The 26,426-nt window shown below is 46.4% G+C and overlaps 1 protein-coding gene across 7 annotated transcripts in view; it reads left to right on the forward strand.

Annotated features, from left to right (window-relative positions):
* The window catches only part of caly (calcyon neuron-specific vesicular protein), a 59,817-nt gene extending 34,962 nt beyond the window's left edge, over positions 1 to 24,855 (forward strand). For 6 of the 7 annotated variants that reach the window (XM_059946809.1, XM_059946808.1, XM_059946810.1 and 3 more), the window contains exon 5: positions 3,843 to 9,531. In XM_059946809.1, coding sequence (XP_059802792.1) covers positions 3,843 to 4,046 — 204 coding nt within the window. In that variant the 3' untranslated portion in view covers positions 4,047 to 9,531. Of the gene's footprint in view, positions 1 to 3,842; positions 9,532 to 24,749 lie in introns of those variants that run through there. The other variant, XR_009507324.1, reaches the window with a different exon arrangement.
* Positions 24,856 to 26,426: the final 1,571 nt, after the last annotated feature.

Raw genomic sequence — 26,426 nt, forward strand, 5'->3', positions numbered from 1 at the left:
GTACAGTGTGTGAGCTGTGTGGACTGACGGTTTCAGTAGTGTGTGAGCTGTGTGGACTGACGGTTTCAGTACAGTGTGTGAGCTGTGTGGACTGACGGTTTCAGTACAGTGTGTGAGCTGTGTGGACTGACGGTTTCAGTACATTGTGTGAGCTGTGTGGACTGACGGTTTCAGTAGTGTGTGAGCTGTGTGGACTGACGGTTTCAGTACAGTGTGTGAGCTGTGTGGACTGATGGTTTCAGCACAGTGTGTGAGCTGTGTGGACTGACGGTTTCAGTACAGTGTGTGAGCTGTGTGGACTGACGGTTTCAGTAGTGTGTGAGCTGTGTGGACTGACCGTTTCAGTACAGTGTGTGAGCTGTTTGGACTGACGGTTTCAGTACAGTGTGTGAGCTGTGTAGACTGACGGTTTCAGTACAGTGTGTGAGCTATTTGGACTGACGGTTTCAGTACAGTGTGTGAGCTGTGTGGACTGACGGTTTCAGTAGTGTGTGAGCTGTGTGGACTGACGGTTTCAGTACAGTGTGTGAGCTGTGTGGACTGACGGTTTCAGTACATTGTGTGAGCTGGGTGGACTGACGGTTTCAGTAGTGTGTGAGCTGTGTGGACTGACCGTTTCAGTACAGTGTGTGAGCTGTTTGGACTGACGGTTTCAGTACAGTGTGTGAGCTGTGTGGACTGACGGTTTCAGTACAGTGTGTGAGCTGTGTGGACTGACGGTTTCAGTACAGTGTGTGAGCTGGGTGGACTGACGGTTTCAGTACAGTGTGTGAGCTGTGTGGACTGATGGTTTCAGTAGTGTGTGAGCTTGGTGGACTGGGAGCTGTAGGATACTGCAGGAGTGATGGTACCAAAGAGTCATCTGTAGCTCCTTCTCTGAGTCCAGTATATTTTGGAATGAATGGGTTAATATGTGAGGTGCCTCTACTTGCTGGAGTTTAGGGCAGTTGGGGGTGGAATCTCCTTGAAACCTATCAAACATCGTGGGGAGAGGATGCAATGTCTAGGAGCAGAACGCACAGTCTCAGAATAGAGGGATGTCTATTTACAACAGGGATGAGGAGTAATTTATTTAGGTAGAGGGTGGTGAATCTGTGGAATCCTTTCTGACAGACAGTTATGGAGGCCAAGTCATTGGGTATATTGAAAGCAGAGGTTGATAGATTCTAGATTGATGATTAGTCAGGGTGGGAGAAGGCAAGAGAATGGGCTTGAGAGGGATAATAAATCAGCCATGATGAAATGGTGGAGCACACTCATTAGGCTTATTCTGCTCCTATGTCTTATGGTCTTCTACCAGGAGCATTCGAAATAGTCCCAATAGCCTCTCAGTCAGAGATCTGTGGAAAACAAGAATTTACACATCTTACTGATGCACCGTCTGGTTGGATGAGTGAGAGTGAAGGAGATATTATAAAGGATCAGAAGGGCATCGTATTATCATGTCTAAAAAAACAGAGCCTTCCTAACATCGTTGTTTTACAACTCACACAGCAATGAGATGTGTCGTGTTGTGAAACTGTTTGAAAATTCATGATTCACCATGGCAACAGTGGTGTAACAGATGACAGGCTGAGCGAGCTAGTTCCCTCCGGAATGTAAATTTATAGATAAATTATTCAGGGACAAGAGCCCTGTTGGTGACATGCAAACACTGGGATATCTCCCACAATCGTCATGTGACTGATATGCCAGTGGGTGCCCGAGTGGCGCAGTGAGATTTCCTGCAGCGCCATTGTTCAAACACAATGCATCAGAGCGAAATCCCTTATACATGTGTTGTGCTACTATCATGGTCCATATTGTCCATAGTTTGTGTAGTTGTATGAGGTGAATGTCCCGTGTGTGGACAGTATAGACTGGGTGGTCAAATGGAATCAGAATCAGGTTTATTGTTGCTGATATATCTCATGAAGGTTGATGTTTTTTGCAGCAGCTGTACGGAGCAGGGCATAAAATACATCATAAATTACAAATAAAAATACAAATACAAATAAATACCTAGTACAACAAGAGCAAAAGTAGTGAGGCAGTGTTGGACCATTCAGAAACGTGATAGTAGAGGGGAAGAACCTGTTGCGTGTTCATCTTTGGGCTCCTGTACCACCTCCTTGATGGTAGTAATGAGCAGATCTGGAGGGTGAAGGTCCTTAATGATGGATGCTGCTTTCTTGAAGCTTTGTCTTTTGGAGATGTCCTTCATATGGGGAGGCTAGTGCCCATGATGGAGCTGGCAGGAGTTGCATCCATCTGCAGCTTTTTCTGATCCTGTGCATTGGCCCGTCCATACCAGATCATAATGTGACCAGTCAGAATACTCTCCACATCTGTGGACATTTGCTAGAGTCTTTGGTAACTCCTAATGAAACATCACCACTGGTTTGCCTTCTTCATGATTACTTCAGTATGATTACATCCCAGGATAGATCTTCAGAGATATTGACATCCAGGAACCTGAAACTGCTCACCTTTTCCACAGTTGAGCTTCTCGGTGATAAGGAAATATGGGAAGTTTATATAATGTCTAGATCAGTTGCACACCCTGCAGGGAATCGGGGCAAGATCTTTACAGCTTCGCCTGAGTCGAAGCTAGTTCAACTTCCTTAACACCATGGTCCACCACTATTAGACAGGGAGGGGCCAAGTTGGGTGAGGAAGCCTCTTGACTATTGTTCCAACTCCACGTGCCACATAAAGTACCAATGGTGCTTTTGGTTTTAAGACCATAAGATATAGGAGCAGATTAGGCTATTTGGGCCATCAAGGACTGTTAAGAAACTTCAAGAAATGTAATTAAATTTCACCTAATGAATTGTCTTCTGGCACATTTGCCTTCATAAACCAAAGTTCTGAGAACAGAAGTTGGGATGTTATATTGCAGTTGTTAACGACAATGGTGAGGCCAAATTTGGAGTATTCTCTGCAGCTTTAGATTTGAGGAGATTTGTTATGTCACCTATGTTCAGGAAGCTTGAAAGAGTACTGAGAAAATTTAGAAGAATGTTGTCGAGACATGAGGATCAGAGTTATAGGGAAAGGTTGGTTAGCACTTTATTCCCTGGAACATAGATGGAGGGAGATTTGATAGAGGTATACAAAATTATGAAGGGTATTGATAGGGTAAATGCAAGTAGGGTTTTTCCACTGAGGTTGGGTAAGTTTTTTATGCAGAGAGTGGTGAGTGCGTGGAATAGGCTGCCAGCAACGGAGGTGGAGGCGGATACGATAGCGTCTTTTTAGAGGCTCCTGGATAGGTACATGGAGCTTAGAAAAAATAGAAGGCTATGGGTAACCCTAGGTATTTTCTAATATAAGTACATGTTCGGCACAGCTTTGTGGGCTGAAGGGCCTGTATTGTGCTGTAGGTTTTTCTGTGTTTCTAATTAGAAGTCATGGCTTAAGGGTTAAAGGTGAAATATTTAAGGAGAATATAAAGGGAAATGTCTTTACTCGGAGGGCGGTGAGAGTGTAGAATGAGCTGCCAGCAGAAGTGGTGAATGTGAGTTTGATTGCAACATTTAGGAGAAGTTTGTATAGGTACATGGATGGGTGGAGGGCTATGGTCCAGTTCAGTGGGACTAAGCAGACAGTTTGGCATGGACTAGATGGGCTGAAGGGCCTGTTCTGTGTTGTAGTGCTCTCTGTCTCTGTGTGTAAGAATGAATAACCATTGCATGGTTTATTCTACTGAACATTTTTAATTATGAATAAAAGTTATTATGGATAAAAAACTTCCCCTTTCCAGAATGAGAAACATTCCTGGGAATCACTCAGCGAGATCTGGGGAGAGATAATTCTGCCTGCCAAACAGTTGTCATGGTATGTTCTGTTTCCTCTTGCAGCATAAACACTGTACCCCTGCTGCTCTGGAGATGTATTACTCTGAGCAAGAGGCAGGTCCCCGCGGAAACCTCTACACGGCCATTAGCCACTTAAGTCAGGCTAAGAGAACCATTCCCGATCTCTCATCACCATGGCTACCGGGCATTCCTGCCTTGAAAGGAGCAGCATCGTCAAACGAGGAGCCTAACAAACCTCAGCAATAGAAGATTCAAGAAGAAAAATAAATTCATCTCATTGGTTATTGAAATACTCAAGCATTATATAAATGTCCTGACCAGGACAAGTCTTTCTCTTAGGGGTGTGTGCGCGCGCGCGTGTGTGTGTACATATTCATATGTGAGGGCCTATCTCTGCGACTGTACAATAGAGATGTAAACACACGTGCATAGTGTGTGTGGTAATTTGTTCTGTTTGTGCAATAATGTGTGTATGAAAGAGAGCTCATCTATGTCTAAGATTGTGTGTGTATACGTGTGTGAGAGTGTATGTTTGTGTAGGTATGAGTGTGAGAGAGAAAGGGAGGGTATTTGTGTATCTATGTGTATTTTTGTTGACTTGGGTCTATGTGTGAGAGAGAGAGAGAGAGATATGGGAGACAACCACAATCAAATCGCATTATATAATCAAATTTAGTTGGTTTGTCCAAGCTGCTGTTGTGGTTAAAGTGAAGGTTAATTTGTTCATACCTGACCAATCAAATCCAACTCTCAGTAGGTAACAAAACAAAAGGGCAGTACTGTTAAACCATTTTCTTGTAAATTGGCTTCAGGGACCAGGTCTGAAAAAGGCCCGTGAAACTGAGCACATTTCCCCCATTGTGGCTATGCTAGCTGTTTCTAACACTCTAACATATCTGTGTAATGATTGTTTGACCTGACTAATTTCCAATGCTCTTTGGTTACTTCCCCCTAAGTCCCAGCTTTATTATTGTACGGCAAAACTCAATGGCCAAAGGTTTGTTCTCCCTTTGGAGCCCACTGTCAAAGAATGAGCCAGTGTCTGAAATAAACATCCAGAGGTTGAAAGAGAATCATCCAATGATTCATAGATGAGCCCCAAATAAAAAGCTTTCAGTCAACCAGCCAGATCCCTGGTGGCCTTGCCCTAGTAATTGAGCTAAGCACAGACAGTACGGCTGCAAGGTGAGAGAGAATGAGCTGAGGCAGCATCTGTGGAACGGGATACAGAGCCGACGTTTTGTGTCGTGATCCTTCATTAGTCCTGAGATGTCAAGACTTAATCTTAAGATAAAGAGTTACCTCTTTTGTAAGCAAACTAAACAACACACACAAAATGCTGGAGAAACTCAGCAGGTCAGGCAGCATCTATGGAAAGGAATTAACAGTCAATATTTTGGGCTGAGACCCTTCATCAGGATTGGAAAGGAAGCATCTATGGAAATGAATAAACAGTCGACGTTTCAGACCAAGCCCTTCATCAGGGATGATGAAAGGTCTTGGCCCAAAATGTGGACTGTTTATTCCTCTCCATTGATGCTGCTGAGTTCCTCCTGAATTTTTTCATGTTGCTCTGGACTTGTCTTTATTACCCTATTCCTTCATTGAAATAATTGATGTTATTTGTTTTATTTTCTCTTCTAGTTTTCCCACTGAATGAGCTAATGTCCCTTGGTAAATGGTCTGTGGTTTGTGGCTGGATCACCACATAGGGATTAACATTTTGGCCCAAAGTCAGAATCCCAGTGAGTTACTAACCGTGCCTTTGTTATGTCAGCCAATCAGCAGCAATTAAAGATATTGATTTGCAGTAATAACGGGATTTAATTTGTTATTTACCATTTAAAAGCAATTTTGTTCTTCATTAATTTCAAGTTCCATTTCCTTGAGTCTCAGCAGGAACTAGGACCTGACATCATTTAGAAACATAGAAACATAGAAAATAGGTGCAGGAGTAGGCCATTCCGCCCTTCGAGCCTCACCGCCATTCAGTATGATCATGGCTGATCATCCAACTCAGAACCCTGTACCTGCTTTCTCTCCATACCCCCGACCCCTTTAGCCACAAGGGCCATATCTAACTTCCTCTTAAATATAGCCAATGAACCGGCCTCAACTGTTTCCTGTGGCAGAGAATTCCACAGATTCACCACTCTCTGTGTGAAGAAGTTTTTCCTCATCTCGGTCCTAAAAGGCTTCCCCTTTATCCTTAAACAGTGACCCCTCGTTCTGGACTTCCCCAACATCGGAAACAATCTTCCTGCATCTAGCCTGTCCAATCCCTTTAGAATTTTATACGTTTCAATAAGATCCCCCCTCAATCTTTTAAATTCCAGTGAGTATAAGCCTAATCGATCCAGTCTTTATTCATATGAAAGTCCTGCCATCCCAGGAATCAATCTGGTGAACCTTCTTTGTACTTCCTCTATGGCAAGAATGTCTTTCCTCAGATTAGGGGACAAAAACTGCACACAATATTCTAGGTGTGGTCTCACCAAGGCCTTGTACAACTGCAGTAGAACCTCCCTGCTCCTGTACTCAAATCCTTTTGCTATGAATGCCAACATACCATTTGTCTTTTTCACCGCCTGCTGTACCTGCATGCCCACCTTCAATGACTGGTTTACAATGATACCCAGATCTCGTTGCATCTCCCCTTTTCCTAATCGGCCACCGTTCAGATAATAATCTGTTTTCCTGTTCTTTCAACCAAAGTAGATAACCTCACATTTATCCACATTAAATTGCATCTGCCATGAATTTGCCCACTCACCTAACCTATCCAAGTCACCCTGCATCCTCTTAGCATCCTCCTCACAGCTAACACTGCCGCCCAGCTTCGTGTCATCCGCAAACTTGGAGATGCTGCATTTAATTCCCTCGTCTAAATCATTAATATATATTTTAAACAACTGGGGTCCCAGCACCAAGCCTTGCGGTACCCCACTAGTCACTGCCTGCCATTCTGAAAAGGGCCCGTTTACTCCCACTCTTTGCTTCCTGCCTGCCAACCAATTCTCTATCCACATCAATACCATACCCCCAATACCGTGTGCTTTAAGTTTGCACACTAATCTCCTGTGTGGGACCTTTTGTCAAAAAGCCTTGAAAATCTAAATACACCACATCCACTGGCTCTCCCCTATCCACTCTACTAGTTACATCTTCAAAAAATTCTATAAGATTCATCAGACATGATCTTCCTTTCACAAATCCATGCTGACTTTGTCCGATGATTTCATCTCTTTCCAAGTGTGCTGTTATCACAAATGTTATCACATTTAGATAATTTGATAATTCTTCTCTTCCAAATTCCTTGCCTTTAAATTGGAATCTGTTGGGAGTGAGGAATGATGGAGGAAGTTTGGGTTTCTGAACACCTTCAAGATCAGAAGACCTGCACACAGTGGAAATGGGAAATAAAATCAAGCTTCAGAAAGGTGGCAGGTCAACAGTGTCTGTGGAGAAGGGAACAGATATTACTCTCAAGGATGCCTGTTCTCAATACCAGGAAAGGGAATGAACACAGGTTAATTTTACATTGCAGAGATTGGGGAGAGATGAGTGGGTCAATCAGACTTGCTCTGGTCAGGGAGCTCATGGTTGTGGGGATCAGGCATCTGGTTGATAAAGTCAATGAGGTTGTTTGGGGGTTAGAAACAACAAGTGAACACACAAAAGTTGTGAAGTGCACATTTGGGCTGTGGGACACACTCCTGTCCTTAATCCACAGACATGGCCTACAATGTTGAGTGTTTCTGTATTTTCTTTAATTCCCTGTGAATCTGGTCACTGTTATTGCCTTCCATGTGTATGTGGAAATTGAAGGGATGTATTCCTCATTCTTGGCTGGAGCATCTGTGTTACCTGCCTGTATGTTTCTACAGAGACAGCGAAGTCCACGACATGACCACTTCTATTCCATGGCTTTGCATTCTTCCTTCAATGTTTCCACTGCATAGCTTTCAGTAATGGCCTCTCTTGAGCCATACCTAGGGTGAGTACAGATATCCTGGACCTCAATAGGCATCAGCTGTGCTAACTTTCACACAAATGAGTAGGCATTCCACCTTTCAGATGTTGTACAGGTGAGCTGGTGAATTCTTTTGTAGATGGTTGATATGGTCCATGTGAACATGTCTACAATGGATAACTGTTCTCACAGTAGATTCATGAAGGCTATATACAATGGAGTTAATTCCATCATGTGGAAATCTCCCGAAGAACAGTGCCTCTGCTACAAAAGAGAAAAGTAAAGGACATTGTTGTGTACAGCAGGTTTAGGAAAAGAGGTGAAAGTAAGGTACCATCCAAAGAAACACAATTATATGCTATAGCATAGAGAGACATCCCTGACCCTGATTATAGCCTTCACATTCCCAAGTAATTAGATTCAATGAAGTTGGGTCAATCGACCACATCACTTGGAACTGCACTGAGCATAGATTCTTGAATTCAACACCAGTTCTTGCAAGGGTGTGCATGTTGGAATCTCCCAGCACTGCACTCTGCCTAGTCTTTTAAAGCTGACTTTCCATGGGTCCACTGACATGGACAGTACCGGCTGGGTGGTGTTGGGGATCACCAAAGACCAGCAGACTGCATTGTGTTGGTAGCTTAGAAAACAGAACCCCATACCTCTCCATCCCTCCAGCAGCTGCTTTGCAGATACAACATAGAACAGTACAGGCCTTTCAACCCACAGTATTGTGCCATTCTTTTAATCTCCTCTAAGACCAATCTAACCCTTCCCTCCCACATAGAAACATAGAAAACCTTCAGCACAATACAGGCCCTTAGGCCCACAAAGCTGTGCCAAACATAAACTTACTTTAGAAATTTCCTAGGGTTACCCATAGCCCTCTATTTTTCTAAGCTCCATGTAACTATCCAGGATTCTCTTAAAAGACCCTATCGTATCCACCTCCACCACCATCACCGGCAGCCCATTCAACGCACTCACCACTCTCTGCGCAAATGACTTACCCCTGACATAGCTCTCCATTTTTCTATCATCTGTGTGCCTATTTAAGAGTTCCCTAAATGTCCCTAATGTATCTGCCTCTTCCAGCACACCTGACCCACATACCCACCATGTGTGTGTAAAATAAATAAATAAATAAATAAATAAATAAATTACCTCTGACATCCCCATAAACTTTCCTCCAATCACCTTAAAGTATGCTCTCTCCTATTAGCCATTTCTGCCCCGGGTAAATGTCTGTGACTGTTAACTATCTATGTCTCTTATCATCCTGTACGCCTCTGTCACATCACATCTCAAGACAGGCTGGGGATTAAACCTGGACAGATTTAAGGAGCATGCAGTCTGGAGAAATGGCCAGGGCCGCATCATGACATGAACATCAGGTCGAGCTGCTGTGGAACGGAAACATTTCAGTCTCTCTGTAGACTTCACTTGCAAGGAGCCATACAAGAACCGACAGGATTTTAATTAAGTTGCCTTGGTTTGTCTAAAACTCTAATGAGGTTTTGCTTCTAATCAGTATAATGAATGTTGTAATACTGTTGTGGTACCTCTATCAGCATTTGTTCTTAGTACCAGCAATGTTCACAGTGTGACACTGTTAATTTAGCAACACTTTGTATGTATTTATAGATCTTGTGACTTTCACATTGCTGCCAGCACATTGGAGTGTTTAAAGTGCCAAATGGAGATAGTGATTACCTGCTTTGAAACCAGTAAAATAAATCGACAGTTTTCTCTTCAGATACGAGTCTCTCAGTTTATTGATCTGCAAGAGCTGCTCCTCAAGAACTCTCAGTGTCCACATGAAGCAGCAGCCAGCATTACTGACCTGACACTCCAGATAAAGGGCACAACATGGCTGCTCTCGGTCAGCGACTGGTCGATACATCGAAGGGGAAGCTTTGTAGAGATGGAAGGGCAATAGATTATCAAAGAATGTAAAAACTATTACAGCTTGCTTACAGGCAGCTACAAAGCAAGAAACCCAAATAACTTAATCTAAAAAAAAAGACCAAAACCCACTGCACAACCGAAGAGAGAAAACAGACATGCATCAGGCAAACAATAGAAGCAAGCCAACAGCATTCTGAACCAGACAGTCCCAGAGTGGGCCCAAAGTCTCAATTCCCAGTTCATCACACCAGCAGGGCAGAAATGGACAGCACCGAATCAGTTCACAGCTTTGGCACTGCGGAGAAAGGAATAAACATTCATGGGAGAAGGAGCAAAATTATCCAACCCACACATCACTATCCCGGGCACCGAGGCCAGCAGGTATCGGGTATTGGATAAGCACATATTACGTTCATGAACTACACTGAGGCATTTATACAGACAGGGAATGGACAGTACTGACATGTGAAAGAAAGTAGGATTGGTTTTAATTGGGATCATGGTCAGTGTAGAGGTAATGGGCCGAAGGGCCTGTTCCTGTGCTGTACTGTTAGATAGGCATAGAGGTGATAGGAAAATGGAGGACTGTGGGAGGAAAGGGTTAGATTGATCTTGGAGTAGCTTAAAGGGTTCTGTTGTACTGTTTTATAAATTCCATAGTATGTTCTACATTTTGTTCTCTTTTCTATGTTTTATAAGAATGGGTATCTAAGTGCAAGTCATTCTTTGTTACTCACCTACACGTATCATTTTCCCTTGCTGCTGTTGTAATGAGTGCCTCAGGCCTGTACCGAGAGGCAGAGAACATTGGGCTCCAAGGTTTTTAAAGCACCTGAATTGGTTAATTATTGTTTATAAGACTTGTTAATTGTTTCGAGTTCCTTGTGTTTTTCTCAAGTGACTCCACGGTCTCCTGGTGCTTTCCCTTTAAATTTACCTGATAGGCTTGGTGTTCTGTGTTACTTGTATTATTTAAGCGGATGCCCAATAAGTGCTAGTCATAGGGTCCGAGGCTTGAGAATGTTACTTCTCACAGTGTCATTCGGCTGTGTCACCAATGTTCTTTTGGCATTATTATGAAAAACCCTCTTCACCGTCTCTATATCGGAGTTTGCCTTTACTCTGCTCGTATTCCAATATTGCCAGCGCACATCGTGACGGTGGAGACCCACCTGCTCCTACAGCAGGAACGAAGTCTGTTTTGGGCTTTTAATGAGATCTTTCCCCTTGATCAGCATGCCATCAAAGTGAAGGAAATCTATTTCCTGTATAATCAGTAGCTAAAAGGTGTTTTGAAACTTGGAAGCTGGACTTCAAAAGACTTCCTGTAATGCAGGAAAAATGTGCTACTTTTTAAATTTGAGATTTCCGTTCAAATTAGGAGTGATATAAACTGTATTTCTGTTGTAGTGCAGTTTAGTTAGTTCAAACAGAAGGTGCCCAATAGCCTATTCTGAGATCTCAAGGGTACTGAATGACTGGTCATGGTACCCTCACAATCCTAGCAAGATTAAACCATCGGCAGTGACAATTTTGCTTTCCTGTAAATCTGACCTGGAAGTTTGTTAGCGTTATTATGGGCTGACAAACTGTTTATGGTTTTGTCGCTGTGTTAACAGGAGACTGCTGGCACTTCCCAAACAGTTGGCTATCTTTGGCATTGCTGTCAGATCTGGAGCTCTTATTCGGTAGTGTAGCGCCTGGAATAACACTACAGCACTAATAAGGAGCTTGTAGATTCTCGCCATGACTGTGTGGGTTTCCTCCCAGTGCTCACGCGTGCTCGCTCTCTCTCATATACATACATACACACACACACACACACACACACACAAACTAACACACACAGTTCCTATAAAAAGTATTCACTCCCTTTGGAAGTGTTTATGTTTTATTGTTTTACAACATTGAATCGCAGCGGATTCAAGCAACACACACAAAATGCTGGTGGAATGCAGCAGGCCAGGCAGCATCTGTAGGAAGAAGCAATGTTGACGTTTTGGGCCGAGAATCCGTTAATGCCCTTCCTCCCCTTCTTTCCTCATTCCTGATTTATTTATTTTCCTGCCCCTCTTTTTTTTCTCTCTCTGCCCATCAAACTTTGCCTGTTCTCCATCTCCCTCTTGTGCTCCCCTCCCCCTTTCTTTCTCCCGAGGCTTCCCATCCCATGATCCTTTCTGTTCTCCAGCTCTGTATCACTTTCGCCAATCACCTTTCCAGCTCTTAGCTTCATCCCACCCCCTCCGGTCTTCTCCTATCATTTCGCATTTCCCCCTCCCCCTCCTACTTTCAAATCTCTTACTATCTTTCCTTTCAGTTAGTCCTCACGAAGGGTCTCAGCCCAAAACGTCGACAGCACTTCTTCCTATAGATTCTGCCTGGCCTAGTGCGTTCCACCAGCATTTTGTGTGTGTTGCTTGAATTTCCAGCATCTGCAGATTTCCTCGTATGTGCACAGTGGATTTAATTTGGCTTTTTTGACACTAATCAGCAGAAAAAGACACTTTTGTGTCAAAGTGAAAACAGATCTCTACAAAGTGATTTAAATTAATTACAAATATAAAGCACAAAATAATTGATTGCCTAAGTATTCACTTCCACCCCCTTTAAAATGACACTCCAAATCACCACTGGTGCAGCCAATTGGTTTTAGAAGTCACATAATTAGTTAAATGGAGATCTGCTTTTGGAGACCTGTGTGCAGTCAAGGTGTTTCAATTGATTGTAGTAAAAATATGCCCTTGTCTGGAAGGTCCAACTGCTGGGGAGTCAGTATCCTGGCAAAAACTACACCATGAAGACAAAAGAACACTCCAAGCAACTTCACAAAAAGGTTATTGAAATGCACAAGTAAGGAGATGGATAGAAGAAAATTTCCAAGTCACTGAATATCCCTTAAAGTACAGTTTAATCAATCATCAAGAAATGGAAAGAATATGGCATAATTGTAAATCTGCCGTCCCCAAAACCTGAGTGGCTGTATAAGAAGGGGACTAGTGAGAGGCCACCAAGAGACCTAAGATCTGTTTTCACTTCGACACAAAAGTGTCTTTTTCTGTTGATCATAGTCAAAAAAAGCCAAATTAAATTCACTGTGATTTAATGTTGTAAAACAATTAAACATTTAAACTTCCAAGGGGATGAATACTTTTTATAAGCACTGTATAGAAACAAAGACTGACAAACAACCAATATACAAAAGAAGACCATAAGACCTTAAGATACAGGAGAAGAATTAGGACATTTGGCCCATCGACTCTGCTCCACCATTTCATCATTGCCAATCCACTTTCCCTCTCAGCGCCAGTCTGGCTTCTTTTTGTATCCCCTCATACCCTGACTAATCAAGAAGCTATCAACCTCTGCATTGAATATGCCCAATGACTTCCACAGAATCAGCACCCTCTGGCTAAGTAAATTCCACATTCTCTTCATTCTAAAAAGATGTCCCTCTATTCTGAGTCTTGTGTTTTTAGACTCTTCCACCATAGAAAACATCCTCTCTACAGTCTCTCTATTTAGGCCTTTCAACATTTGGTAGGTTTTAATGAGGTCACCTCACATTATTCTGAATTCTAATGAATACAGATCCAGAGACACCAAAAGCTCCTCATTCTATGACAAGCCATTCAATCCTGGAATTATTCTCGTGAACCTCCTTTGAACCCTCTCCAATGTCAGCACATCCTTTCTTAGATGAGGGGCTCACAATACTCCAAGTGAGGCCTCCCCAGTGCTTTATAAAATCTCAACATTACATCCTTGCTTTTATATTCTAGTCCTCTGAAAGTTAATGCTAATGTCACATTTGCTTTCCTCACCACTGATTCCATCTTCAAATCAACCTTTCAGGAATCCCGCACGAGGATTCCCAAGTCCCCTTACACCTCAGATTTTTGAATCTTCTCTCCATTTAGAAATAGTCATCCCTTTTATTTGTTCTACCAAAGTGCATGACTGTACACTTCTCAACACCCTATTTCTTCTGCCACTTCTTTGTCCATTCTCCTCATCTGACTAAACCTTCTGTAGTCTCCTTACTTACTAAAAACTACCTGCCCCTCTACCTATCTTCATAGCATCTGCAAACTTGGTCTCAAAGCCATCAATCCCATTATCCAAATCATAGATATCTAATGTGAAAAGAAACAACCCCCGCACAGACCCCTGTGGAACACCACCAGTCATTGGCAGCCAACTAGAAAAGGCTCCCTTTATTCCCACTCTATACTTCCTGCCAATCAGCTAATGCTCTATCAATGCTAGTATCTTTTCTGTAATACCAAGGTCTCTTAGCTTGAAAAGTAGCCTCATGTGTGGCACCTCGTCAAAGGCCTTCTGAATATCCAAATATACAACATCCACCTTTTCTTTTTTTTTCTGTCTGTTTCGCAAAACATATTGTGAAAAAGGCATATTGTGTAAATCAGTTCAGAGTTGAGGTGAGTGAAGTTATCTATGCTGATTCAGGAGTCTGATGGTTGTAGGTTAACTGTCCCTGAACCTGGTGGTGTGGAACCAAAGGCTCCTGTATGTCCTATCCACAGGTAGTAGTGAGAAGAGAACATGATCAGGACTGGGCGGGGTTGTGGGGGGTCCTTAATAATGAATGCTTCTTTCTTGTGGTAGTGCTCTGAGTAAATGTGTTCAATAGTGGGAAAGCTTTGCCTGTGATGAACTGGACTGTAAACTTTGCACTTCCTGGTTATTGGTGTTTCCATACCAAGTCATGAGCAACCAGTCCAGATACTCTTCGCCATGCACCTGCAGAAGTTCAAAGCTTTTGGTGACATGCCAAATCTACACAAACTTCTAAGAAAATGGAAGTGCTGTTATGCTTCCTGTGATAGAACTTACTGTATCCCAGGAAGTATCCTCTGATATGTTAACTCAAGTATTTAGAGCTATTGACCCACTCCACCTCTGATTCCCTAAAGAGGACTGGTACATGGATGACTGGCTTTTAGCTCCTGCAGTACATAATCAGCTCTTTGGTTTTGCTACATTGATTAGGAGGTTCTTGTTGTGGCACCATTCAACTGGACTTTCAGTCTCCTTCCTATATACTGATAAATCACCACCTTTGAGAGTAACCCTTTGATTCTGTGTTCTGAAGGGCACTGTGAAACAGACAGACCCAGTCCATCACCGAACAGACCACGTGGCACGACCCAGCCCAGGCACTGTGGAACAGACAGACCCAGTCCATCACTGAACAGACCACGTGGCACGACCCAGCCCAGGCACTGTGGAACAGACAGACCCAGTCCATCACCGAACAGACCACGTGGCACGACCCAGCCCAGGCACTGTGGAACAGACAGACCCAGTCCATCACTGAACAGACCACGTGGCACGACCCAGCCCAGGCACTGTGGAACAGACAGACCCAGTCCATCACTGAACAGACCACGTGGCACGACCCAGCCCAGGCACTGTGGAACAGACAGACCCAGTCCATCACCGAACAGACCACGTGGCACGACCCAGCCCAGGCACTGTGGAACAGACAGACCCAGTCCATCACCGAACAGACCACGTGGCACGACCCAGCCCGGACACTGTGGAACAGACAGACCCAGTCCATCACCGAACAGACCACGTGGCACAACCCAGCCCAGGCACTGTGGAACAGACAGACCCAGTCCATCACCGAACAGACCACGTGGCACGACCCAGCCCGGACACTGTGGAACAGACCCAGCCCATCACCGAACAGACCACGTGGCACAACCCAGCCCGGACACTGTGGAACAGACAGACCCAGTCCATCACCGAACAGACCACGTGGCACGACCCAGCCTGGACACTGTGGAACAGACAGACGAGTCCATCACCAAACAGACCACGTGGCATGACCCAGCCCGGACACTGTGAAACAGACAGACCCAGTCCATCACCAAACAGACCACGTGACACGACCCAGCCCGGACACAGTGGAACAGACAGACGAGTCCATCACTGAACAGACCACGTGGCACGACCCAGCCCAGGCACTGTGGAACAGACAGACCCAGTCCATCACCGAACAGACCACGTGGCATGACCCAGCCCGGACACAGTGGAACAGACAGACGAGTCCATCACCGAACAGACCACGTGGCATGACCCAGCCCCGACACAGTGGAACAGACAGACGAGTCCATCACTGAACAGACCACGTGGCACGACCCAGCCCAGGCACTGTGGAACAGACAGACCCAGTCCATCACCGAACAGACCACGTGGCATGACCCAGCCCGGACACTGTGGAACAGACAGACCCAGTCCATCACCAAACAGACCACGTGGCACGACCCAGCCCAGGCACTGTGGAACAGACAGACCCAGTCCATCACCGAACAGACCACGTGGCATGACCCAGCCCGGACACTGTGGAACAGACAGACCCAGTCCATCACCGAACAGACCACGTGACACAACCCAGCCCGGACACTGTGGAACAGACCCAGTCCATCACCGAACAGACAACGTGACACGACCCAGCCCGGACACTGTGGAACAGACCCAGTCCATCACCGAACAGACCACGTGACACGACCCAGCCCGGACACTGTGGAACAGACCCAGTCCATCACCGAACAGACCACGTGACACGACCCAGCCTGGACACTGTGGAACAGACAGACCCAGTCCATCACCGAACAGACCACGTGGCATGACCCAGCCCGGACACTGTGGAACAGACAGACCCAGTCCATCACCGAACAGACCACGTGACACGACCCAGCCCGGACACTGTGGAACAGACCCAGTCCATCACCGAACAGACCACGTGGCACAACCCAGCCCGGACACTGTGGAACAGACAGACCCAGTCCATCACCGAACAGACCACGTGACACGACCCAGCCTGGACACTGTGGAGCAGACAGACCCAGTCCATCACCAAACAGACCACGTGGCACAACCCAGCCCGGACACTGTGGAACAGACAGACCCAGTCCATCACCGAACAGACCACGTGGCACGACCCAGCCCGGACACTGTGGAAAATGTACAGACCCAGTCCATCACTGAACAGACCATGTGACACGACCCAGCCCGGACACTGTGGAACAGACCCAGTCCATCACCGAACAGACCACGTGGCACAACCCAGCCTGGACACTGTGGAACAGACAGACCCAGTCCATCACCGAACAGACCACGTGACACAACCCAGCCCGGACACTGTGGAACAGACCCAGTCCATCACCGAACAGACCACGTGGCACAACCCAGCCCGGACACTGTGGAACAGACAGACCCAGTCCATCACCGAACAGACCACGTGGCACGACCCAGCCCGGACACTGTGGAAAATGTACAGACCCAGTCCATCACCGAACAGACCATGTGACACGACCCAGCCTGGACACTGTGGAACAGACCCAGTCCATCACCGAACAGACCACGTGGCACAACCCAGCCTGGACACTGTGGAACAGACAGACCCAGTCCATCACCGAACAGACCACGTGACACAACCCAGCCCGGACACTGTGGAACAGACCCAGTCCATCACCGAACAGACCACGTGGCACAACCCAGCCCGGACACTGTGGAACAGACAGACCCAGTCCATCACCGAACAGACCACGTGGCACGACCCAGCCCGGACACTGTGGAACAGACAGACCCAGTCCATCACCAAACAGACCACGTGGCACAACCCAGCCCGGACACTGTGGAACAGACCCAGTCCACCACCAAACAGACCACGTGACACAACCCAGCCTGGACACTGTGGAACAGACAGACCCAGTCCATCACCAAACAGACCACGTGGCACAACCCAGCCCGGACACTGTGGAACAGACAGACCCAGTCCATCACCAAACAGACCACGTGACACGACCCAGCCCAGACACTGTGGAACAGACAGACCCAGTCCATCACCAAACAGACCACGTGACACGACCCAGCCTGGACACTGTGGAACAGACAGACCCAGTCCATCACCGAACAGACCACGTGACACGACCCAGCCCGGACACTGTGGAGCAGACAGACCCAGTCCATCACCGAACAGACCACGAGGCACGACCCAGCCCGGACACTGTGGAACAGACAGACCCAGTCCATCACCGAACAGACCACATGACACGACCCAGCCCAGGCACTGTGGAACAGACCCAGTCCATCACCAAACAGACCATGTGGCACGACCCAGCCCGGACACTGTGGAACAGACCCAGTCCATCACCAAACAGACCATGTGGCACGACCCAGCCCGGACACTATGGAACAGACAGACCCAGTCCATCACCAAACAGACCACGTGGCACGACCCAGCCCGGACACTGTGGAGCAGACAGACCCAGTCCATCACCGAACAGACCACGTGACACGACCCAGCCCGGACACTGTGGAACAGACAGACCCAGTCCATCACCGAACAGACCACGTGGCACGACCCAGCCCGGACACTGTGGAACAGACAGACCCAGTCCATCACCGAACAGACCACGTGACACGACCCAGCCCGGACACTGTGGAGCAGACAGACCCAGTCCATCACCGAACAGACCACGTGGCACGACCCAGCCCGGACACTGTGGAACAGACAGACCCAGTCCATCACCGAACAGACCACGTGGCACGACCCAGCCCGGACACTGTGGAACAGACAGACCCAGTCCATCACCGAACAGACCACGTGACACGACCCAGCCCGGACACTGTGGAACAGACCCAGTCCATCACCAAACAGACCACGTGGCACGACCCAGCCCGGACACTGTGGAACAGACAGACCCAGTCCATCACCAAACAGACCACGTGGCATGACCCAGCCCGGACACTGTGGAGCAGACAGACCCAGTCCATCACCGAACAGACCACGTGGCACGACCCAGCCCGGACACTGTGGAACAGACAGACCCAGTCCATCACCGAACAGACCACGTGGCACGACCCAGCCCGGACACTGTGGAACAGACAGACCCAGTCCATCACCAAACAGACCAAGTGACACGACCCAGCCCGGACACTGTGGAACAGACAGACCCAGTCCATCACCGAACAGACCACGTGACACGACCCAGCCCGGACACTGTGGAACAGACCCAGTCCATCACCAAACAGACCACGTGGCACGACCCAGCCCGGACACTGTGGAACAGACAGACCCAGTCCATCACCAAACAGACCACGTGACACGACCCAGCCCGGACACTGTGGAACAGACAGACCCAGTCCATCACCGAACAGACCACGTGACACGACCCAGCCCGGACACTGTGGAACAGACCCAGTCCATCACCAAACAGACCACGTGGCACGACCCAGCCCGGACACTGTGGAACAGACAGACCCAGTCCATCACCAAACAGACCACGTGGCACGACCCAGCCCAGACACTGTGGAACAGACAGACCCAGTCCATCACCAAACAGACCACGTGGCACGACCCAGCCCAGGCACTGTGGAACAGACAGACCCAGTCCATCACCAAACAGACCACGTGACACGACCCAGCCCAGACACTGTGGAACAGACAGACCCAGTCCATCACCAAACAGACCACATGACACGACCCAGCCCGGACACTGTGGAACAGACAGACCCAGTCCATCACCAAACAGACCACGTGGCACGACCCAGCCCAGGCACTGTGGAGCAGACAGACCCAGTCCATCACCGAACAGTCCACGTGGCACAACCCAGCCCGGACACTGTGGAACAGACAGACCCAGTCCATCACCGAACAGACCACGTGACACAACCCAGCCCGGACACTGTGGAACAGACAGACCCAGTCCATCACTGAACAGACCACGTACACAGCCCACCTGGGCACTGTGGAACAGACCCAGATCATCACTGTGAAACAGGCCCAGTCCATCACCGAACAGTAAATGTAACTATTTCACTGTACCATCACACCATCCAGCAGAACAAAACTACTCTTCAGCTGCACAACATAACATCAATTAAAAATGCTTCCCAAATGTTAACCTGCCACATTGTCCAGCTCTATTCAATATTGTGAGCAAGATCATTTTCAATTTATATGCTGATGTATTCTGAAATCAGATTACCATCCTTATTACTGAATATTTGAGGATTTTCTAAAAAACATGTTATTTCTGATAAAGTGAATGTTTAATAAAATATAATTATCATCCTTGAAAGTGGCAACAAACAAAAAATCTTACTTGTTAAATTAAAATCCACATGGCAGACAATCTTGGGTTGACCACAAGGGGCTTTATTCATTTAAATATTAAATCTTACACCAGCTCTGTGGGTCATATGGAGGACGCGAGGACTCTGCTGACTTCCTGAGGTACTGTCCATTCTCCTCACTCACCCCCAGTATTTATTCACTCTGTTCATGGAAGGCCTTGTTCATAAGTTAGATATGGCCCTTGTGGCTAAAGGGATCAGTGGGTATGGAGAGAAAGCAGGTACAGGGTTCTGAGTTGGATGATCAGCCATGATCATACTGAATGGCGGTGCAGGCTCGAAGGGCCAAGTGGCCTACTCCTGCACCTATTTTCTATGTTTCTATCTGTGGGATGTTGACCCACTGGGTCCACAACTTGTCCTTGCCTCATCTCTTTGGCTTTGGAGATTGTGGAGGCATTGAAAATAATCTTCCAGCAATCAGTAGACTCTGGCATGGTTCCGGAGGACTGGAAGGACGCAAATTTAGTTCCGTTGTTTAAGAAAGGGGGGAGGCAGCAAAAAGAAAATTACAGACCTATTCATTGACATCGGTAGTTGAAAGTTATTGGAGTCGATCCTCAAGGATGAGGTTGTGAATTACCTTGAGGTGCATGGCAAGATGGGCCCAAGCCAGCATGGTTTCATGAAAGGAAGATCCTGCCTCACCAACCTATTGGAATTTTTTGAGGTAATCTCAAATAAGATTGACAAGGAAGAGGCTGTATTTGGATTTCCAAAAGGCCTTTGATAAGGTGCCGCTTAAGAGGCTACTTAATAAGATGAGAGCCCATGGAATTACAGGAAGGATATTGGAATGGCTGGAGCATTGGCTGATGGGTAGAAAGCAAAGAGTGGGAATACAGGGATCCTATTCTGGTTGGTTGCTGGTTACTAGTGGTGTTCCACAGGGGTCGGTGTTGGGGCCTCTTCTTTTTACATTGCATATCGACGATTTAGATTATGGAGTAAATGGTTTTGTGGCTAAGTTTGTGGATGACAGCAAGATAAGTGGAGGAGCAGGAAGTGTTGAGGAAACGAAAAGGTTGCAGAGAGACTTGGTCAGTTTAGGAGAGTGGGCAAAGAAATAGCAGATGAGATACAATGTTGAGAAATGTACGGTTGTACATTTTGGAAGAAGAAACAATCGGGCAGATTATTATTTAAATGGGGAGAAAATTCAAAAATTGGAAGTGCAAAGGGACTTGGGGGTCCTAGTGCAGGATACCCTAAAGGTTAACCACCAGGTTGGATTGGCAGTAAGGAAAGCGAATGCTATGTTGGCATTCATTTCAAGAGGAATATTGTATAAGAGTAAGGAGGTGTTGATGAGGCTCTATGGGGCACTGGTGAGACCCCATTTGGAATACTGTGTGCAGTTTTGGGCCCCCTATCTTAGAATGGATGTGCTGATGTTGGAGAGAATTCAGAGAAGATTCACTAGGATGATTCCTGGAATGCAGGGACTAACATATGAGGAGCGTTTGTCGGCTCTTGGATTGTACTCATTAGAGTATAGAAGAATGAGAGGGGATCTCATAGAAACATTTCAAATGTTGAAAGGGTTGGACAGAGTAGATGTGGAAAGGAAGGTGATGGGTGACACCGGGTGAGAGGGGAGGGGGACAAGTTGGAAGGTGATGGGTGACACCGGGTGAGTGGGGAGGGGGACAAGTTGGAAGGTGATGGGTGACACCGGGTGAGTGGGGGGGGAGGGATGGAGTAAGAAGCTGGGAGGAGATAAATGGAAAAGGTAAGGGGTTAGAGAAGAAGGAATCGGATAGGAGAGGAGTGTAGACCATGGAGAAAAGGGAAGGAGGGGAGACACCCAGGGGAAGGCTATAGGCAGGAGAGGAGAAGAAGCCAGAGTGAGGAACTGAAGAGGGAAGGGGGAGGGGAAAATTACCAAAAGTTGGAGAAATTGATGTTCATGGCATCAGGTTGGAGCTACCGAGACAGAATATGAGATGTTGCTCCTCTAACCTGAGAGTGCCTTCATCATTGTAGAAGAGAAGGCTTAATTGAGTTGACTTTATTTCTTATATCCTTCACATATATGAGGAGTAAAAATCTGTATGTTACATCTCCATCTAAATGTGCAATCAAAGGTTTCAAAGGTACGTTTAATGTCAGAGAAATGTATACAATATACATCCTGAAATGCTTTTTCTTCGCAACCATCCACGGAAATAGAGTTCCCCGAAGAATGAATGACAGTCAAACGTTAGAACCCCAAAGTCCCCCCCAACCCCAGCTCCCTTCCCTCCCTTGTGTAAGCAACAGCAAGCAAAGATTACTCCTCCCCACACCAGCAAAAAAAAAGCATTGGCACCCGCCACCAAGCACTCAAGTGTGAGCAAAGCAACAGCAAAGACATGGACGTGCAGTACTCCAAAGACTACATTGTTCACCTGACATAAGACAGGCTCTCTCTCTCCCGAATAAGGAGGAAAGAAGTGTCTCTGTTTCACAGCGAGAGGGGAAGTGTAACAAACAACTTGCTGGTTTACGATGTTAAAATTTCATTGCATTGCTTTTTCTGAGCTCGGTGCCCAAAGATCTCAGGTCTCTGGGCACACAGCGAAAGGTATTCCAGCTCCCACAACACCAGTTGGGGACATGGACCGTTGATCTGCCCATCTCCAGCGCCTCGAGATCCTAGGCCTTCAAAGGCGAGCCGAGCTCATAGGCTGCACCCTTGGCACATTGGATAACGGCCGGTTGTGACACCCCGAGAATGGGTCCCATTCCCGTAAAAAAAAAAAACAAAGTCAGCATGTAACTCCAGGTCAGGGTCTTCAAAAGAACTCTGAAAGGGAAAAATAGAGATGTTAAAGATGGAAATAGAGCGGTTTCCAAAGATACAAGCAAAGGAGTCACTGTTTAGCACTATCGTCACTTCGCTCCGCCTCTGTCTAGAAACTTAATATAAATAGAACTTTAAATGTAACATAGAAATACACTCAGTGTGAGTTAATCAGTCTGATGGCCTGGTGGAAGAAGCTGTCCCGGAGCCCGTTGGTCCTGGCTTTTATGCTGCGGTACCGTTTCCTGGATGGTAGCAACTGGAATAGACTGTGGTTGGGGTGACTTAGGTCCCCAGAGATCCTCCGGGCCCTTTTTTCACACCTGTCCTTGTAAATGTCCTGAATCATGGGAAGTTCACAACTTCAGATGCACTGGTTGGTCCGCACCACTCTCTGCAGAGTCCTGTGATTGATGGAAATACAGTTCCCATACCAGGCAGTGATGCAGTCAGTCAGGATGCTCTCAATTGTACCTCTGTAGGAAGTTATTAGGAATTGGGGGGCCCATCTCAAACTTCCTCAAACCTCTGAGGTGAAACGGGCACTGTTGTTGCTTTTTCATGTAAGCGGGTTTCTTCTTTCGTGGGGTTTTTTTGTGTAAGGGGGTTCTTTTGTTACTTTGTATGTTAATCAAAATGGCTGTTTTGTTAAAAGTAGGAATGCTTCTTTGTTATGATAAGTGCTTTCTCTCCAAGTTTGTTTGGGTTAAAATTACTGATAACGGGAATTGTATTCATTTGTTGGCCAATTGGGATTGGTTTTATTCTCCCTTCTGGGTCTGTAAACTATTGTTGGCAGGGATTTGGGGAGTCGGTGTGAGGGGGTGAGAGAGAGAGGACGCGTTGCTGTAAGCTGGGTGACGGAATGGACCCCGAGCGGGGGTCCGAGGCCAGAGTTTTCGGCGAGGAGAGGAGACAGAGGTAACATTGAGGGAGAGGTTGTTTTCTTGACACCACTGTGTCAGAGAGATGACTTCTTCCCTGTAGGCTACCTCGTTATTGTTTGAGATAAGGCCAATCAATGTAGTGTCATCGGCAAATTTAATTAGCAGATTGGAGCTGTGGGCAGCCATGGACTGACATGTCAAAACAGAAATAGGGATAGGAGTTGAAATTATTGACCACTGGGAAATACTACTTTTTGTGGGTGGAGCAGAGGTGCTTGACAAAGAGATCCCACAATCTACATCAGGTCTCACTAGTGTTGAGGAGGCTGCACTGGATACAGTAGATGACCCCAACAGATTTGCAAGTGAAGTGCCTGCTCACCTGGAAGGACTATTTAGGGTCTTGAAAGGATAGATATAGCACTCTGAAAATGTCTTTGTGTGTAGCCAAACTCTGTGTTGGATATTTCTCCACCTCTAATCCTCCCCCAATTCCTTTAGAATCAGAATCAGAATCAAGTTTATTATTACTGAGGTATCTCATGAAATCTGTTGCTTTTCGGCAGCAGTATGTTGCAATACTTAAAAATACTCTAAGTTACAAAGAAGTATAAAAAATAGCTCAAAACAAGAGCAAAAGAGTCAGGTATATTTATGGGTTCATAATTCAATTAGAAATTTGATGACAGAAGGGAAGAAGCTGTTTGTAAAATATTGACTGTGAGTCCTCACACTCCTGTACCTCCTCCCTGATGATTGCAGTGAGAAGAGGGCACACACTGGATGGTGAAGTTCCTTACTGATGGATGCCACCCTTTTGAGGCATTGTCTTTCAAGATCTCTTTGATGGTGGTGTTGGCCAAACCCCACAATGGATCTGGCTGATGTGATTCTTTCTTGGAAACAATAATCAAGGTGTCAAATCCAATTTTTGTTTGATTCTGCAGTGGGTCTGAAACTCCACCAGACCTTCAGCCTGGTTCTTTAGAAATTCAGGAAAGTTACTGCTTGTAACACCATATCAGAAAGGAAAACCATCTTGAACTAACATTCGACACGAAACATGTCCAAGCACTGCTTTGGATATTATTTTTAAATTGGTCTTGTACTTTGGAATACAAATTACAAATCATTCACGCACATATTTCAGAACCCCGTTATCGGCGGTGTCAGTTTATTTTTAAAGTGCTCAGTCTGTTTCTAATTTTCACTTTACACAGAATACCAATGTGCTCCCTGTGCAATCAGCAGATGTTGTGGCTGGCACATGCCGACTCCTGCTCCAGTTCGCAATAGCTCGGTGCTACCTCTGGGTCTCTGCAGAACATCTCCCGTGACAGCAGCAGTTTGAAATTCATGATTTTCCACAGAACTCTAGTGTGTTGAGAAGGTATGCAATCTCACTGGCACGCTGGATTCATCCGGAATCCTTGAGAAAATTACGTGTGTGGCTGTCACAAGTAACTCCTTTTAATGGGGATTACTGAGTCAGCTTGGTTAATGTGAGTTACTGAGTCAACCCAGTTAACACGAGTTAATGATGTGAGTTACTGCATCAACCTAGTTAACATGAGTTACTGGGTCATCTTGATTAATGTGAGTTACTGAACCAACCCAGTTAATGTGAATTACTGAGTCAACCCAGTTAACACAAGTCAATGAGGTGAGTTACTCCATCGACCTAGTTAACATGAGTTACTGGGTCAGCCTGGTTAATGTGAGTTTGGTGTTGGGTATTAGGTGGTAGGGATGTGCATTAGGTTTTGGGATGGTGCCCAGGTTTAAGAAGAATGGCCTCGTGTTTATAAAGTTAGCAGTGTATATTTCATTCAAAGATTCAAAGTACATTTATTATCAAGGAATGTATAAATTATACACTGTGAGATTTGTCTGCTTACTAGCAGCCACAAAGTAAGAGACCCAAATAACCCAATAAAAAATAGACCAAAAACAACTCTCACTCTCACACCATGCAAATCCGCTCCGGGAGCAGCTGGAGTGGGCACAAGTCAAGCTTCAGTTCCCATTTCATCAAACCAGCGGGTCAAAAGCATGCACCAGCAGGATCAGTTCACAGCCTCGGTGCTGCGGAGAAAGGAATGACATTCGCAGGAGAATGAGCGGAATCAGCCCGACCCTTACTTCTGTACCCGACAATCAGACCTCTAGTCTTTCTGGGCCAACGTTTAACTTGTTCTAGCACCAAGTAGTGCCAGGTTCTAGGACCTTGATCCCAGCATCCCAGTACGCTTGGGCCACACAGCCCAGAGCTGTTCTCAATCTCACCAAATCGGCTCGGCGTTTGGAGCAATTCAACCTCGCACCCGGGTTAGGATGGGCATCGAAACTCTTCCACATCGACTCCTCTCCAAATCACTCACTCCATCTCCGGCAGCGATACCGACTGTGGGTCTGTGACCCCTACAGCTCAAACACATTGTGCCAAGTGTGCCCCAGCATGGCTCATCCCCCAAACCAGCCTCGCCTCCAGCGAACTCCTCACATCTGTACCAAGAACTCACCACACCTCCAGCGAACTCCTCACATCTGTACCAAGAACTCACCACACCTCCAGCGAACTCCTCACATCTGTACCAAGAACTCACCACACCTCCAGTGAACTCCTCACATCTGTACCAAGAACTCACCACACCTCCAGCGAACTCCTCACATCTGTACCAAGAGTTCACCACACCTCCAGCGAACTCCTCACACCTGTACCGAGTTCACCACACCTCCAGCGAACTCCTCACACCTGTACCGAGTTCACCACACCTCCAGCGAACTCCTCACACCTGTACCGAGTTCACCACACCTCCAGCGAACTCCTCACACCTGTACCAAGAACTCACCACACCTCCAGCGAACTCCTCACACCTGTACCAAGAGTTCACCAC

The sequence above is a fragment of the Hypanus sabinus genome, chromosome 21 (genome assembly GCF_030144855.1).
Source record: "Hypanus sabinus isolate sHypSab1 chromosome 21, sHypSab1.hap1, whole genome shotgun sequence".
Taxonomy (NCBI): domain Eukaryota; kingdom Metazoa; phylum Chordata; class Chondrichthyes; order Myliobatiformes; family Dasyatidae; genus Hypanus; species Hypanus sabinus.